The sequence below is a fragment of the Elgaria multicarinata genome, chromosome 1, assembly GCF_023053635.1.
Source record: "Elgaria multicarinata webbii isolate HBS135686 ecotype San Diego chromosome 1, rElgMul1.1.pri, whole genome shotgun sequence".
Classification (NCBI taxonomy): domain Eukaryota; kingdom Metazoa; phylum Chordata; class Lepidosauria; order Squamata; family Anguidae; genus Elgaria; species Elgaria multicarinata.
Window position 1 is genome coordinate 105,140,722 of NC_086171.1, and position 18,202 is coordinate 105,158,923.

The 18,202-nt window shown below is 40.9% G+C and overlaps 2 protein-coding genes across 2 annotated transcripts in view; both read right to left on the minus strand.

Moving 5' to 3' along the window:
- STX6 (syntaxin 6) overlaps positions 1–18,202 on the minus strand; it is a 590,646-nt gene that overhangs the window by 278,423 nt on the left and 294,021 nt on the right. The window lies entirely within an intron of this gene.
- The window catches only part of ACBD6 (acyl-CoA binding domain containing 6), a 132,158-nt gene that overhangs the window by 112,065 nt on the left and 1,891 nt on the right, over positions 1–18,202 (minus strand). Inside the window, exons 2-3 of the mRNA XM_063134468.1 lie at positions 9,151–9,215; positions 7,076–7,172 (exon numbers count right to left, since the gene is read on the minus strand). Coding sequence (XP_062990538.1) covers positions 7,076–7,172; positions 9,151–9,215 — 162 coding nt within the window. The remainder of the gene's footprint in view (positions 1–7,075; positions 7,173–9,150; positions 9,216–18,202) is intronic.

Here is an 18,202-nt window from a genome sequence, read left to right on the forward strand (position 1 = left end):
CAAAAAGATGTTGCAGCTGGGGGTGAGATGGTTCTGTGCTGGGAGCCTGAGTCTGCGAGGAGGCAGTTGGAAGGTTCCGCAGACTAGGCAAACCCCCAAGGCAGGACAACAGCAGCTGCTGATTGGCTCCTTGCTTTGTAGGCTTCCTCTCCTGGCTGGATCCGATGGACATGATCCCAGGTAGTAGGAGCCTGCCTCTTAAGCTCCCAGTCCCAAAAAGATGTTGCAGCTGGGGGTGAGATGGTTCTGTGCTCTTATTAGTTATTAATATTCTTATTAGCCCTCATCCAGTTCATTGTCCCAGCCAGGCACTGATTCAGTATATCCACAACCTCACCTGAAGATGAAAAGGAGAAGTAGGGCTGCGTATCATCAGTGTACTTGACAGTAACTCACTCCAAAACTCCAGTTGACCCTATTCAGTAGTTTCACATAGACATTAAATAGCATAGGGGACAAAACTGACCTCTGAGGAACCTCATGCTGGATAATCCATGGGGTGGGCAATATTCCCCAATCACCACCTTCTGGAGCCAGCTATCCAAGTAGGAGCGGAACCACTGCAACACAGTACCCCCACCACCAGCTCAGACCATTGCCCCAGAAGGATACCATAGTTAATGTTATCAAAAGCCACTGAAAGATCAAGGAGTATCAACAGGGTCACACTCCCTCTGTCTCTCTCTCAACATAGGTGACCAAAACTTGGTGACCAAAACTGGTTCTGTGCCAAAGCCCAGCCTGAACCACAACTGAAATGAATCCAGATAATTGGTCTCATCCAAGAATGCCTGGAGCTGGGTGGCCACCACCCACTCAAGGACCTTACTGGGAAAGGAACATTTGCCACAGGCCTAAAGTTGTTAAGAACTTCTGGGTCCAAAGAGGATTTATTCAGGAGTGGTTTCATCATCGCTGAGAGGGACCACTCCCTCTTGCAAGGAGGCATTAATTACCTCTTCAGACCAGCTGGCTGTTCTCTCCCTGCTGGTTTTTATAAGCCAGGTGGGGCAAGGATCCAATACGGAAGAGGTAACCTGCCCAAGCACCTTGTCAATGTCCTCGAACTGTGCCAACTGAAACTCATCCAAGAAAACTAGACCAGGCTGTGCTCTGGAAACCTCACCTTATCCACCTGCATTAACACTGGAATTTATGGCCTTGCGGATGCCAGAATTTTTCTACAATATAATAAATATAATAATAATATTTTTTCATCATGCAAGTTGTGGTTCCTAACTAGGATCTAAGAGAGAGAATGTGCAGAAAAGGACAACTAAAATGATCAAGGGACTGGAGCATCTCCCCTATGAGGGAAGGTTGCAAAGGCTGGGATTGTTTAGCTTGGAAAAAAGAAGGCTAAGGGATGCACAGCATGGAGAATGTGGACAAGGAGATGTTTTTCTCCTTCACTCTTAATACTAGAACCCAGGGTCATCCCATGAAACTGATTGGTGGGAGATTTAAGACTGATAAAAGGAAGTATTTCTTCACACCATGCATAGTTAAACTATGGAATTCTCTACCGCAAGATGTAGTGATGGCCTCCAATTTGGATGGCTTAAAAAAGGGTGAGATAAATTCCTTGAGGAGAAGGCTATCAATGGCTACTAGTCCTGATGGCTATGTGCTACTTCCAGTAGCAGAGGCATTAAGCCTATGTACATCAGTTGCTGGGGAACATGAGTGGGACGGTGCTGTTGCACTCATGTCCTGCTTGTGGGTTGGTCACTGTGTGAACACAACATCATACGAGTTGGACCTTTGGTCTGATCCAACATGGCTCTTAAGAATTTCTCCCCATGTGGCCTAACCACTCAGAGATGCTTCCAAAGGTTTAAATCTGGGCCTTGGAGAAGTGGGTGGAGGTGGATGAAGTCCCAGTTGGGACAGAACACTTGGTTTCTCCCTTGTGTGTAGTGGAGACAAAGACAAAGGCCTCTTGAACACTTGCATTTCTAGGCTGTCCTGCAAACAGGCTCTGCCAGAATTTCCCCCTTTAGGAACCTCAAGGACCATTCCCCCAGACTAGCCTGGCTCGGGCAAATATTAACAACTGCATGGCCGGGTTTGGACAACACACAGCGGCTCATCGTGAATTACTTAACCAGCTACAAGCCACGATGCCTGCAGGCACCACTTTGCATATCCAATCCACCTCCATGGCTGCCACAAACCTGGTAAGCATGGGTTATACAAAGGTTAAACAAAATAGATGATGGGTTATGTGAAGGTTTATTTAATCCTCACATAACCCATGCTTGACGGGTTCGCAGGACATTACAATCCCCAAGTAGGGTTTGCATATTCAAAATGGTGGCCACACATTAATGCAGGCAAGGATTTGAGGCTTGGCTCTAACATGTTCTTAAAAATGTGATTCACATCAACCTACCTTGTGCAAAGGTAGCCATTTTAAACTACTTTTTTTTAAGTGATTGTAATAACCTTTTACCAAACAAAACAATGCAATGAGACCTCTGGATGAAGTTTGTGGAGGAGTTGTGGAGGAGTTTTTTTTTTTTTTTTACAAATGATATATTATTAATGGAGTCATCCTTGGGCTAACAAAGTAAAGATACAAGGCAGGTTATTAAAAAAGCCATAGATTAAATTAGGCCATGACCTAACATATTTTTCCTTTGTTCTCCTCCCAACCTCTGGTAATCCTGACCAAACCTCTCTATTTCTTCTCCTGACTGCAGATGATGGCTCATTGGACAGATTAACAAGGTGGCATCTGTTTGTGTGACCAAACTAAAGAGACATGTGGAGTCTGGTTTTCCTTGCAAACCAGAGCTTTGTATTAATACATGGCGTTGATTTGATTTCTTGCAGCAACACTCATCTCTATCTAATGTTACTTTTTTAATTCAGAGAAATTGCATTTACCATGATTTCTTCCAATTTAGAATCAAAGAGCAGATATAAGCTTTCTACTTAAAACAAAAAAACAAAACAAAAAAACTATTTACATTCTAAACCCTTAGCATGAATTTTTTGATTCAATAGGTTGATTTTAAAGACAAAAATTATACTACTTTGGGAAACTCAGGATCTGGAGTACAATCTATATGTTTCAGTCCGTTTAAATTAGGATATGGTTATAATTTTATGCATGTTATATTACTTTAAAATGTTTTTTTAAAAGATAGAACCACGTGTTTCCTTTATAAAGGAAACAGAGTCTGTGCCACTGATGTTATATTTAAGGCCTTCCAAAGCAGCAGAGCCGTGGCAGTGTAAGACTATTAAGATACCTTGGATCTGGGGATTTGGTTGCGAGGTATCAAGAGCCACTAACTAAATTAATTCAATCCATTCTATTTGCTTCCTGAACATTTCTTGCTATTATGTTGCTATAAATGCAGCACAATCTACAAGTGCCATCGACAGGGAAAGCTATGTTTATAGATAAGAAACTGCTTTTCTTCAGCATCACAGATGAAGTTCAAGTGAATTATGAAATTATTTGTCTGACAAATTTTAAACACTTCAACGGTACAGCATTTGATTTCTGTCGTCTGCAGCGGCTGGCTGGCCACATGATGAAACACTGCCCTCCAGAGGCTATTCTATTAATGGGCCCGGGGTGGGGGGGATTCCCAACAGCAAAGTTATATTTTCTACCTGAAACAGGTGAGCTTTGATCGCCACTTTATTTACTTTCAAGCCTGTCTAGTTTCTGAGATTACACTGGCTTCTCTCAGGATGGAATCCACTGAAGTCCTTCTACTGACGAAACTGCTTCCATCAGGGCTATTCCCCCTCTGCTCTGCAGCCCCCTCTGCTCCCTCAAAATCTGGTATGGAAAGTTGGGGGCGGGGGCTTCTGGAGCAGATTTGTGAGGTTGGGGCTAGAGAACGCAGGAGAGGAAAGAAAAATAAAATCCTGTTCCATGAGCAGACTTTCATTCATACAACATTGAATTCTGCCCTCGTTGTTCCCCTCCTTAACACTACCAGCTGCTAAGTGAGGTTCACTTTTTAACAATACCCCACGCAAATAAAACAACAACAACAACAACATAACTGACAAATGCAGAGCAGCAATTATCTAAAGACATACTCTATCTCCACAAGATTAAGCACCAGGTTTTTAAGATCCAGAGGAACTGGGAATGTAATTGTATTTGTAACAAGAGGTACAAATAAACTAATAAACAAGTAAAAATAAACTATCAACAATATAAAATTTAGATGGGTCAGATGTAAGAACAGCCTTGCTGGGATCAGACCACAGCTCCATCTAAGTCAACTTCCTGTTTCCAATAGTGTCCAGACTGATGCCTCTAGAAACTCACAAGCAAGGTACAAAAGATCAATGGAACCTCAATATACAGAGGCGATATATTGTTGAATACCAAATTCTGGGAACAAATGGGGAAAGGACCCCGTGCAGTGTCTGCAAGATCCAAAGGCTGGCTGCTTAGGAAACCAGATACTGGAACAGAAGGACCTCTGGTCTGAATAACAAAGCAATAGTTATGCTGTTATCAGAAAAATGAACAAGAGGAAGCAGGTGGTTTTCCATCTGAATTTTTTATTTAGCCTTTTAACACCCTGAATTAATAGATCTAAATGCAGACACAGGAAGTAACTGACAATGCACTTACGTGCTTCTCCACACATTTCGAAATAAAAAAATTGAAGCCAATGATTGCAATGAAAGAATAGCAACAAAATGACAACTGAATTTTTGTTCACTATTAGAATCAGAGCTCCCTCTTGTGGCCCAAGGATTAGCTAGCTACAAAGCAACTATAGATTTTAAGGCAATCAAAAAGAGAAGCCAACCGTAAAATCAAATCTGTAATTTAACAACTTCTCAATAACTTCCACTCACTTTGACAGTGCTGCATATAAACTTCAGGACATATATTGTTTTCAAACTAATTTATTTGCAATTAAAGTAATTGTAAGGAAGAAATAAGAGGCTAACACAACAGCAAGGGCTTAGGATAGTTAAGACAGCTTAACTTCCAAGGACAGCATATCAACTTAATACTAATAGTAAATACATTACATGGCCAAGCCAAACTGGATTTGTCAGCAGAATCAAGACACAGCTCTTCTCCAGCAGGCTCAATTCTGCCCTACTACACCTACTATCCACCATCAGTCTCCCAAAGGAGAAAAAAACCCTTGCCTTGGAGAATGAAGGGTGGAAGGTAGGTAGAAGGTGGGTCCAGTAATTACAGATGAGGCCCAACAGGCTTCTGGGAAATGATATTGTTTACCAGGGATTATAGAATAGTAGAGTTGGAAGGGGTCTATAAGGCTATTGAGTCCAATCCCCTGTTCAATGCAGGCATCTACATTAAAGCATACCTGACAGGTAGCTGTCCAGCTGCATCCTGAATGTCTCTAGTGTGGGAGAGACTACTACCTCCCTAGGTAATTGGTTCCATTGTCATACTGCTCTAATAGTCAGAACGTTTTTCCTGATGTTCAGCTGGAATCTGGCTTCCTGTAACATGAGCCTATTATTCCGTGTCCTGCACTCTGGGATGATCATGAAGAGATCCTGGCCCTCTTCTGTATCACAACCTTTCAAGTACTTGAGTGCTATCAGATTCCTGCATTGAGCAGGGGGTTGGACTCGATGGCCTTATAGGCCCCTTCCAATTCTGCTATTCTATGATTCTATGTCTCCCCTCAGCCTTCTCTTTCAGTCTATATTGCCAAATAGAGGGGAACCAGTACCTCACACAACTTTGAAGAAATACTTCTATTAATGCAGTTCAAAATAGCTCATATTCAGCTTGTGATCTACTACAATTCAAAGATCCTTCTCGCTTGTAGCACTGCTGAGCCAAGTATCCCCCATCTTGCAACTGTGCATTTGGTTTCTTTTTCCAAGGTGTAGAACTTGGCATTTATCCCTATTAAATGCCATCTTGTTGTTTTCAGCCCAGCGTATCAAGATTACTTTGAACTTTGTTTCTGTCTTCTAGGGTATTAGCTATCCCACCCAATTTTGTGACAACTTCAAGTCACATCATCCCAGCAAGTAATGATGGAGTGTCATTTCCCAACACATCATTGCTGGAGAAGACTTCCTATGCCTGCCACCCTCTTGAACTTCTGAGATTGCACGGCAAGGCATAACACCAAGGCATACAATTGTTTATGTCTTATTAGCAAAGCCAAAAATTGTAGTTACCAGCTCCTCACCCATCTTGGCAAGCGTCCACCCCACAGCCTTTCCCAACAGAAGAGCAGGCGAGAGTGAGAACATGCCAGATTAGATAATACTGCTTGGAAGAGCCCTGAGGACCTCCAACCAGTATCACTAAAAACATAATGAAAGCACAGTGAGTGCAGAAAAGAACTTAGACCATGAAACTAGTCATGCCTAATACTGCTATCAACACATGATCCCATAAAAATGCTTATTTGTATATTTCCAAAATTATCTTGAATCTGGAGGAAAGACATGTTCCTATTGCTAAACTAAATCTCAGATTAACATCCTAGTTCACGTAATTCCTTAAAACCAGTTAATATTGCACTTCCTTGCTATCTCATTCCCAAGGCTATAACACTCAAACAGAACACAGCCCATCAACCATGTACAGCAACCTCCCAAGTGCAGGACAGTCTCTCTTGATTTTTCAATCCCAGGCAGGCAGCAAAAACAAGTAGTATGTTTAGTTTCTAGTAAGCCACAGTACATGGCTGGTGGGCCATATTCAGCTTGGCAAATCCCAAATTGTGCAGGCCTGTGTTAGGAAAACAAACACCACTACAGTGTAAACAATAATGGGAAGAGGGCACATACAAGAAAAATATTCTTAGAATATAAGAAATATCTGGTTATCTTTTGTAACAAAATCACATTTCTCTGAGCTCTTAGATTAAAACCTGCAATGTTCATAGATCTAAGATACTACACATAGTCCTATATGGCTTATTCAAGTATATCAAAGTTGGAGAACATACGGCCCTCTAGATGTTATTAGATTCCATCAGGCCCAAGCAGCATGGATGATGGAAACTGCAGTCCAAAGACATCTGGAGGACCACAGGTCCCCCGCCCCCAATGTATACAATAAGGTAATCTTTTAACCTACCTGTGGATTCCAAGTGGGGTCCAATTTCTTCACAGTAGCAACATAATCTCGCATTGCCTGCTCAGAGCTTGTATCACCCAACGCTTTCCAAGCTTCCCTGGGACACAGATGGGAGGAAAGAACCACTAATTACTCTGTAAAAGTCATTCTATCTACCTCCAAGTTTCCCACCGATAATTTAGTATCCTGGGTCAGGCTTATACATTTAATTCCTCATCCATAATTAATGTAAATACAATGTATCATTACTTTCTAGTTAAGTTTGAATAGTTGTGTGCTTTTAACCGAAGCCCATTTTCTAAAGATATATGATATGAGTCACAAGCATGGAACATCTCAATTATTCTGAAATGTTCCTTATTGGCAGCTTGTCTCCACCCCTCCACTGAATCCTCAAGATGCATTCTAAGACTTTGAACTGACTTCATGGAAGTTTGACGTAACAACTTCCAATACAGAAACACAGTACACAGGCATCAGAGGCAGTTTCCCAGAGGCAGTTGAAAAAGCAATTTGGTGGTTCCACAGAAAGTTGTGGCTGACATGTCAACTTGGGTGGGTGGGTCTTTTTTTCTTTCTTTTTTAAGATCCATAGCAAGCTTGTCTGCTCACTGTGGATGGAAAAGAGTGGCAGTGAAATTGTGGCCTGAGTATTTCACCATGGAACCAGCTCCTGATTTAATGCTACTTTACAGCTGGTCATTTAACTGACAAAAAACAATTGACCAGTCAAATATAGATCCATTAGCAAGCGGTCATGTGTAATAAAAGTTCGAATGTATTGCAACTGTAACCGAGAGACAGAGAGAGAGAAAGAAAGATGCTAATTAAAAATATTCTTGTTTCTATGGAACAACAAAATTAAATTCTGAACTACTACAATTTATTATAGGTAATTATATTTTTCTTTATAATTATTTATATTACAAATAAAATTTGTAATGGTGTTCAAGAGACTTAAAATTTGTCTTGGCTTTTTGATCAAGGATGCTACACAATCCCTGATCTTGTCTGACCAAGGTCAGAGAAACTCCGCAATCCAGAGTTCCTTGATATGATCAGACTTTGCCATTAGGCAATTAAAAAGACAGGCTGGTTTGGTTTGCACCAGTTGGTTATTTAACCCACTGTGAGATTGCTACATGTGCAGTGAATGTGCAGCTGCTGTTTTGCATATCCAACCCTCACTTGAGGGTTTTTGTGGGGTGAAAACCCAGCAAACGTGGGTTATGTGAGGGTTAGACAATCCTCATATAACCCTAGAACAGACCATGGGTTATGTGAGGGCTATTTAAGAGACCATGGGTTATGTGAGGGTTAAACAATCCTCACATAACCCATTCTCGCTGGGTTCGCACAACACAACAACCCCTGAGTGGGGGTTGGATATGTAAGGTGGTGCCTGCAGGCAAGCACTGCAGCTCATCATGGGTTAAATAACCCACAAAGCCACTGTTACCTTCTCAAGAGCATTCCTGCCTTCATGGAATGAAGATGTTAAACAAGAACTGATACCACAATAGAGTAATCAGATGATGACTGCTGCGCTACTAAGTAAAAAAAAATGGGAAATAGAACTGAAAATATAATTGCATGTACTGACTCTAAGACCTCTTTAATAATTGACACATAATAAATGGAACACACAGTAATTTACTAGCCTATAAAACAGGAGTGCTGAACCTCTTTCAGCCCAAAGGCCGAAATTCATTTCAGAGAAGCCTTGAGAGGAGGTGCATTACAGGGTGGGCTGGGCCAAAATACCAATAATGCCAGCGTATGTTAGCTTAAAGCTCTTACTGCCAGTAACTAAGCCTTAAGAAAGACATTTCAACTTTTTAGAATGGAAAAAATGCAAAAAAGCCGGGAAACTAACGAACAGTCGGTGGAAAGGAGCTGAAGTCAGGGGAATTGGGGCACAGCTGTCTGGAGAACCTGCAAGGGAAGTATCAGGATCCCAGGAAGGCAGATTTGGCCCCCAGGTCTGATGATCTGCCCCTCTGCTCTAAAGAAACCTCCAAGGGACATGGAAAAGATTCAAAAGTATCTATAAATTAGGAGATATTTCCACTTACCATTTCTGCTTTCCTTCAAAGTCAAAAAAACCAGGTTTGGGAGTGTTGCAGGTACCACATTTGACCTAAAGAAAAATATGAGAAGGGGAACAGTGTTAGAGTAAGTGCTAAAGATTTCCCCCCCCCCCCATTTGCTGGTATAACCTAACAAAATAATTTGCTTTTAGGTCTTAATTTTGTCCTAAGAATATAGGAACTGCTCTGCTGGATCAAACCAAAACCCATTTAGTCAATCACTGACTCTAGCCAGATGTCCCTGGAAGCTCACAGCTGTGTATGATAGTGATGGATAGTCACTTACCCCTAGCATTTAGTACGCAGCAGGATACTGCCTCTGAACACCATGGTTCCACTCATTAATGATGCCACAGAAATAAGAAAGCTCTTTCTGTTTATGGACCTTTCACTTTGCTTGTCCAATGTATTATAAACAAAATGAAAGGAAAATAAAAAGACAGCTCAATAATGGAGCATGCCTTCATAATCTGGCTTTCCTTCAGATACATCACAAACTGCACCGGTTCGTACATCACACTACGCTTGCAATCCTGGCTTAATAAATCAGGATATGCTTGTGTCCCATGCACTTGCATGCAGCTCCTTTCTTACTGCTTTTCTCCTCCCTTCATGTGAGCAGCAAAATAAGCCAGGATCCAGCATTTAGACACAGCTTCCCATTACATGTGCATCTGGAACTATGATTAAGTGCTTCAAACCAAAGTAGGAATCATCAACCAATTCCAAAACATGGTTTAAAGGTGGTTTCTAATCTTGGCATGTTTAGAAGAATTTAACCATACATAATGAGAAGCTGTTTAAATGCTGAATCCTGGGTGGTTTTACCTCTTATGCGAAGTGGGACTGAATGGGCTTGGTTCATCTACATGCTATTCATGCATATCTTGGTTTATTAAGCCAGGATTTTTGACTTTCCATTACATGTGAATGCAGGCAATAGGACAGAAAAGTACAAAGCAACTTACACTGATCAATCATAGGAGCCTATAAGATACTTTTGTTCCTACACAGCAGTTTTATACATGCAAAGGAATTTAGATGCTCCGGCCCTGAAAATATAAAATGGGGAGTGGCTGGAAGTAGGGGGCTGGAAGGAGGTACACCATTAACATATGGAACACAAAGGGGGAGAACCTGGAGTAGAACAGACTGAGAAATAGTAAGATTCAATAGCAGGAATTGATTGTGTAAAGAAGAACAGAGTACTATCTGGACTTTTGAAATCCAGGAACACCATCATCAAAATGAGAACAGTTTCAAACACACATTTGTAATAGATACCTTTATTTTGGAACACTTCAGATTTTACAGAAAGTGTTTACCTTTTGAAGAACCAGATAAATTCAGGAACACAATACACAAGATCCATGTAACTAAGGTTCTGAAGGTTCAGAAACATCAAGATAATCCAGGCCTACTGATATTATGCAGAGAAAGGAGTGGAGACGTAGAAACATTCAGGTAGGGCTAAGTGCATCCAATTCTGTGGATGTATACAAAAAAGCACCAAGTGTTGTGGTTAGACAGGATTCTGTTACCTGAGAATATCTGCTTTCTTTTTTTCTTTAAGCAAGTTTCTAAGGCTTTATAGCCATAAAGATATGTTTGAAACTGTGTGTGCAATTTCTGCTAAATTTCAGAAGCTGGAGAAACTGCTTACTAGCTTTTCCAGTGGTTGATGGCAGGGCTTCAGTACCCTGCAAAGCTCCTGGCCTAGTATCTCCAGAATCTAATACTAAAAATGACAGAATTGGTTTGACAAGTAAGTGAAATAATGCAAACTTACAAAAGAACTAAACATTTAGTGTACAATAATAAATACTATTTTTAAAAGGGAGTTCATGTAGCCCACCCTATAGGGTGGAAGGAAAGGAAAGGAACCTCTCGTGCAAGCACTGAGTCATTACTGACTCTTGGAGGGACGCCAGCTTTCGCTGACGTTTTCTTGGCAGGCCTTATAGCGGGGTGGTTTGCCATTGCCTTCCCTGGCCATTCTTACCTTTCCCCCAGCTAGCTGGGTACTCATTTTACTGACCTCAAGAGGATGGAAGGCTGAGTCGACCCGAGCCAGCTGCCTGAAACCAGCTTCCGCTGGGATCGAACTCAGGCCGTGGGGAGAGTTTCAGCTGCAGAAACTGCTGGTTTACCGCTCTGCACCACACGAGGGTGGAAGGTCTACTAAAATAAAACATTGTGACCTAGTAGAATGAGCTTCTAACTTTCCAGGGGGAAAATTACTTGCAAAGAAGTGTTCATACATATTTCAAAACCAACAGGGTTCGCTTATTGCCTTATCAGTCTATGTGAGGCCTGGAACATGTACAGGTAACTGATGGCTGCAGGTCCCCAACAAACCACATCTTCATTGTCCTAATCCTCACAAAATATTTTTTTAAACAATTCAGCATCTCTTCCTCCTCTCAAGTCTGTTCACCTAATCAAAGAGGAATGATTTTTTTTTAAAAGAGCCTCAAATGACCTCCAGTAAATGGCAATAAACATTCAGGCAAGTTTTTTATCGACTTAAGTAGTTCAAGATAAATAGCACAGTGTTTTAACAAAGTGCTCAACTGTTACTGTCATCTTTTTACAGGGGTTGTTCCCTCTTAAATCACCCCTTATAGAGAGACAAACACTGAAGTGAAGAAAAGCAAGAAAGCTGAGTTAGAGACAGAGAATTGATCTGAGTCAGCACCTTCTATTCAACAGAGGTACTACCGTCCACTAAAGTAATATTTTATCAGCCTTTTATGCAGATTGTATTACTTCCATGATTAAATAGGGAGGAAGTAGTGTTGGATAGTAAGGTCTTGCTTTAAATCAGTAAGAGGGCAATCCTATGGCCTCTGGGGGGGGGGGGAAGAAGGGATGTATAGGATTGTTCTGTTTCCTGGCTCTGACCTCAAGAGCCAGGAAACTGCCCTCCCCAAGCCATCGCCCTCCCCAAGCCATCGCCCTCATAGCCAGCACGGAGAAAACTGTGCCAGTACCTCTTCATGCTTGCGAACGTGGGGAAAAAGGGGTGCTCCCAGGGGCGGGGAGACCAGGAGACCGGGGTAGTTGCCTTATGCCATTTCCTATGCCTGCCCCAACCTCCTTCTGTCCCCCTCCAAGGAACCGCTGTTAGACACCTCTGCTGTCCTCTTGCCTTGCACTGGATACTCAACCCTGGATTGCGCCCTAAATTTACTAATTCCAAGTTATCAAGTATTATTATTATTATTATTTATATAGCATCAGTGTACATGGAGCTGTACAAAGTAAAACAATAAAATAGCAAAACCCTGCCGCATAGGCTTACATTATTAAAGAATCATAATAAAACAATAAGGAGGGGAAGAGAATGCACCAAACAGACACAGGGTAGAGTAAAACTAACAGTATAAAAGTAAGATCAAAATCAAGTTTTAAAAGCTTTAGAAAAAAGAAAAGTTTTTAGCTGAGCTTTAAAAACTGCAATTGAACTTGTAGTTCACAAACGTTCTGGAAGCGTGTTCCAGACATAAGGGGCAGTGGAAGAAAATGGCCGAAGCCGAGCAAGGGAAGAAGAGACCCTTGGGCAGGTAAGAAACATGGCATCTGAGGAGCGAAGAGCACGAGCGGGGCAATAGTGTGAGATGAGAGAGGAAAGATAGGAAGGAGCTAGACTGTGAAAAGCTTTGTAGGTCAACAGGAGAAGTTTATATTGGACTCTGAGGTGAATTGGAAGCCAATGAAGAGATTTCAGAAGTGGAGTTACATGGTCAGAGCGGCGAACCAAGATGATCTTAGCAGCAGAGTGGTGAACAGAAACCAACAAACTGATGTGAGAAGAAGGAAGGCCAGAGAGAAGAAGGTTGCAGTAGTCCAACCGAGAAATAACCAATGCATGAACAAGAGTCTTGGCAGAAGAGACAGACAAAAATGATCGAATCCTGGCAATATTATATAGGAAAAAACGACAGGATTTAGCTACTGCCTCAATATGAGGAATAAAGGAGAGCAAGGAGTCAAATATAAAGTCTTCCTTTTGTAGTAGTTTTAAAGGGACCGATTTGCAGAATGGAATGGAATGATTAAGGCTTTGTCCCCAAATCACACTGAACACAATAGCAAAGCCTCAGGACTTCTCCCAAAGAATTTTATGAACTGTAGTACACAAGCAAATAAAAGCAAATGGTCAATTCTCAAGGCATCTCACATGATAGGTTAGCTGGCTGCCACTGACAGTCAGTCATAGTGAGAGTTCTAGCTAGTTCTACATCTATACAACCAAGGTATCGTAGGATACTTGCAGTTACCATAAGTTGAACATGGTTATATGAACTTCCTCTAGTCAAAATAGATTCAATAAGGGCAGAATACAAAATCCATCCCTAGAAATCTATTTGTTAATGGTTATGGCAACTCTGAGCACTTGAATGGTAGACAGATTAGGAGTTTTATAGCACAACAGCAGCTATCAATATGGCACTAAATACTACAATTCTCTGAAGGACAGGGCTCCTGTATCTGTAACAGTTGTATTGAAAAGGGAATTTCAGCAGGTGTCATTTGTATATATGGAAAACCTGGTGAAATTCCCTCTTTATCACAAAAGTTAAAGCTGCAGGAGCCCTGCCCTCTTTTATATCTGGTCACTCTAGTATAGCTTCTGCACTTTAACGGTTGTGATGAAGAGGGAATTTCATCAGGTTCTCCATATATACAAATGACCCCTGCTGAAATTCCCTTTTCTATGCAACTGTAAAAGATACAGGAGCCCTGTCCTCCTTTTCATAGGGTCACTCTACTGAACAATATGTTCAGAGGACTGCAGTGGGTAGGAAGGATCAGTGAAAACTAGATGCCCTGCCTTGCTGAAGACAACAACCAGTGTGGTGTAGTGGCTAGAGTGTTGGACTGGGAGTCAGGAGATCCGGATTCTAGTCTCCACTCGGCCATGGAAATCCACTGGGTGACTTTGGGCCAGCCACAGACTCTCAGCCCAACCCACCTCACAGGGTTGTTGTTGTAAGGATAAAGTGGAGAGGAGGAGGATTATGTATGCCACCTTGGGTTCCTTGCGGGGGGGAAAGGCGGGATATAAATGCAATAAATAAAATAAAATAAAATAAACAACCAGGACGGTATGGAGGTGACAGTCCTTTAGGCAAACCAAACTCCAAGTCATTTAGGTCACCAGCACCTTCAATGGGGCCCAAAAACGAAGTGGTAACCAAAAATAAGCTCTTACTGGTACATTCTGAATCAAGTGAAGTTTCTGGAGATTTTTCAAAAGCAGCACAATAATTCAATTTAAATGTGAAAAGAACCAGTGATACAATAATTCATGGTTCAAATGAGTCATACTGGAAATTAAGACATCATACATATGACTTCTCAGGAACTTCAGTGAGCCCAAAATATTTCTGCAGGCTATAACCAGAACATCTCTCATCAATCCATTTCCTAAGAACAATTCAAACTCGAAAGTCACCCTTTAAAACCCTAGATAGCTTGAAAGCAGTGTCTGCATATCACGCACAATTCTTTATTAATGTGTCACTTTTCAGTAATTTTGTTTTCCCCACCCCTTAAGTTTAAACAATGTAAGGGAAGCACGTGCTATTCTCTTTCAATTTTTACAAGTATTCAAATAAGACTGTCTACATAATATAACATTTAAATTTCATTGTGTGCTTTAATTCCTCCCTCCCTTATTTCAAGTCAAATACTTCTGGAATATTGGGACAAAAAAATAATATCGGTAGTTTTTTTTAGCTTTGTTAACTAAATACAAGTAAACATGCAAAATTAGATCACTCTCTAGAGAATCTGAAATTTTTCCACTGTGAAATGAAATTTTTCCACTGCAAATTATCCAAATTTGCATAGAAAAAATCCATTCCCCCTACCCCAGAAAACCCTTATTACTACACCTTATGTGAAAACAATATTTACAGCAGAATTCTATATAGGCCTAATCAGAATTCTCACTAAGTTCAGCAGTTATAGGATTGCAGCCCCACTGAACACTGAGTAGACATTCATTACCATATTTAAATAATGCAATTCTGAACTATTAGGCATAGACTGTGAAGGAAGGGGATGTAGACAGGTTCTATTAAGCAGATAAGAGGCCTGACCCTCAAAAGTCTTGCCCGATGCCGTCTGCACAAACTATTGTCTTGCTCTTTCATCAACAATTAAAGAGAAAGAATTTTGCAGAATTTTAATCTCTTACTGGGGCTGTTCGCATAACATGACAGCCCATCATGGGTTAGATAATCTACAGTGAGATGCGTACGACCATCATTTTGAATATTCAATCTCCGCTCAGGGGTTGTCGGGTTGTGCAAACCCAGCGAGCGTAGGTGATGTAAAGGTTAAAGAACAGACTGTTGCTTATGTAAGGATTGCTTAAACCTTGCATAACCCACACCCTCTGGTTTCGCACAGTGCGACACTCTGCAGATCATCCTGAGTTAAATGACTCAAAACAAGCCATGTCGTAGCATCCAAACCCAGTCACTGAAACAAATGAGTTTTTAAAAACATTTCCCTTATTGAATATCTATGAATTAACAATAATTTGCCACTTGCTTGGGATAAATAGCATTTGCTCCCAAGATGGTAGTAGCACTAAATTTTCAAGGTTAAAAAATGAAGATATCACTACATTTGTGTTCTAAAATTGGACATTACTTTGTTAGTATGTCTTCTCAAGGTAAAGAAGAAGTACTGGTAGTCCTTGCCAAAATATAAGGCACAGCATTTCCGGAAAACAGAACTTAAAAATTACAAGTTGAAGGAAACTCGCTCAATTTGACTGAGAATATATCATTATTCCTGGCACAATATGGAATTCTAGCTGCCTCTGGCACCCAGTCACACCTACATTGTGATGCAATATTGCCAAGCATGTCCTACAAGTCTGGGGCAGAACAGACAGTTTAATGGGATGGGAGTGACTACCAGATGAAGTAGTTATTAATGTGTGTTGGCTATCACTGATTTTTTTTTAATTTAAAATTTTGCTAATTGTTCTGAGATGAAAGCACCATGAACATCTGTTTGCTAAGGTTCTCTGATTGTTTTTGGAGACTCCGTGCCTAGGGACAACCCTGAAGTTTTGGAAGAATACAGGACTTGTATGGAGATAGGCGGCACAGCATTCTGTTATGAACCAAGGACTATTTTTTTGTATTAATAAACACATTAAAAACATAAGAAGAGCCCTGCTGAGATGGACCAAAGGCTTATCTAGTATAGTGTTCTATTCCCACAGTGGCCAACAAGATGCCTCTAGGAAGCCTGCAAGTAGTACAGGAGCACCATTTCCACTTGTGAGCCCAGTAACTGGTATTCAGAGGCAGATTTCCTCTGATATTGGAGATTATATCACTAGTAGCCACTGATAATCTTATCTTCCCTGAATTTGCCCAATCCTCATTTAAATCCAACAATAAAGAATTCTTTAAATATATCAGAAGCAGGAAACTAGCTAGGGATCCAGGAAATTGCAGGCCGGTTAGCTTGACATCTGTTCCAGGTAAATTGGTTGAAACCATTATTAAAGACAAAATTAGTAAGCATATAGAAGGGCAGGCCCTGCTGAATCAACATGGCTTCCGTAAAGGCAAGTCCTGTCTAACTAATCTACTAGAATTCTTTGAGAGTGTCAACAAACATGTAGACAGGGGTGATCTGGTGGATATTGTTTACTTGGACTTCCAAAAGGTTTTTGATATAGTCCCCCACCAAAGACTCCTGACCAAATTTAGCAGTTATGGAATAAGAGGATAGGTCCTCTTATGGATTAGTAACTGGTTAGATAACAGAAAACAGAGTAGGAATAAAAGGTAAATTCTCCTGATGGAGGGAAGTAGTGGGGTCCCACAAGGATCAGTATTGAGACCAATCCTTTTCAACTTATTCATAAATTATCTGGAATTAGGAGCGAGCAGTGAAGTGATCAAGTTTGCTGACGTCACCAAATTATTTAAGGTTGTTAAAACACAAAGGGGTTGTGAAGAGCTCCAAAAGGATCTCTTAAAACTGAGAATGGGCATCCAAATGGCAAATGTGGTTCAGTGTAAGCAATGTTTCTCCTTTGTTGAAATCTCTTCATTGGCTTCCGATCCCATATAGAATTCAGTATAAGATTCTTTTGCTGATGTTTAAAGCGTGTCATGGTCTTGCACCTTCTTATCTTTCCTCTCTCATTTCACTCCACCATCCCCCTTGTACCCTCCGTTCTTCAAATGTTATGTTGCTCTCCTGCCCAAGAGCTTCTATCTCTTTTGCCTGGCTTCACCCATTCTCTCTGGCTGCCCCGTTTGCTTGGAATGCTCTTCCAGAGCATGTACGTACCACGAGTTCCATCGTAGATTTTAAAAAGCGTTTGAAAACTCATTTGTTTTCAATAGCTTTTGTTATTTTTAGCTTGATTTATTGTTCTTATTACTATGATTATTCTCTTATTTCTGTTTTGTGAACCCCTTCCCCCCTTCATATGTTTTAATGTGATTTTAGACTGTAAGCCTCTAGGCAGGGTACTGCTGTTTTATTTGTATATTTTGTACAGCACCAAGTACATTGTTGGTGCTAAATAAATAAACAAACAAATAATTGTAAAGTGATGCACACTGGAGCAAAAGAAAAAAACACCCCAACTTCAAGTATAACCTAATGGGATCTGAGCTGGCAGTGACCAAACAAGAAAGAGATCTTGGGATTGTGGTGGATGAAAATGTCCACCCAGTGTGCAGCCGCTGTAAAGAAGGCAAACTCCATGTTAGGCATTATAAAAAAAGGAATTAAGAATAAAACGGCCAGTATCATATTGCCTTTATATAAACCTATGGTGCGACCACCCTTAGAATACTGTATACAGTTCTGGTCACCACACCTAAAAAGGATATTATGGCACTGGAAAAAGTGCAGAAAAGGGCAACTAAAATGATTAAGGTGCTGGAGCATCTCCCCTATGAGGAAAGGTTACATCAACTGGGAATGTCTAGCTTGGAAAAAAGGAGGCTACGGAGAGACATGAAAGAGGTGTACAAAATTA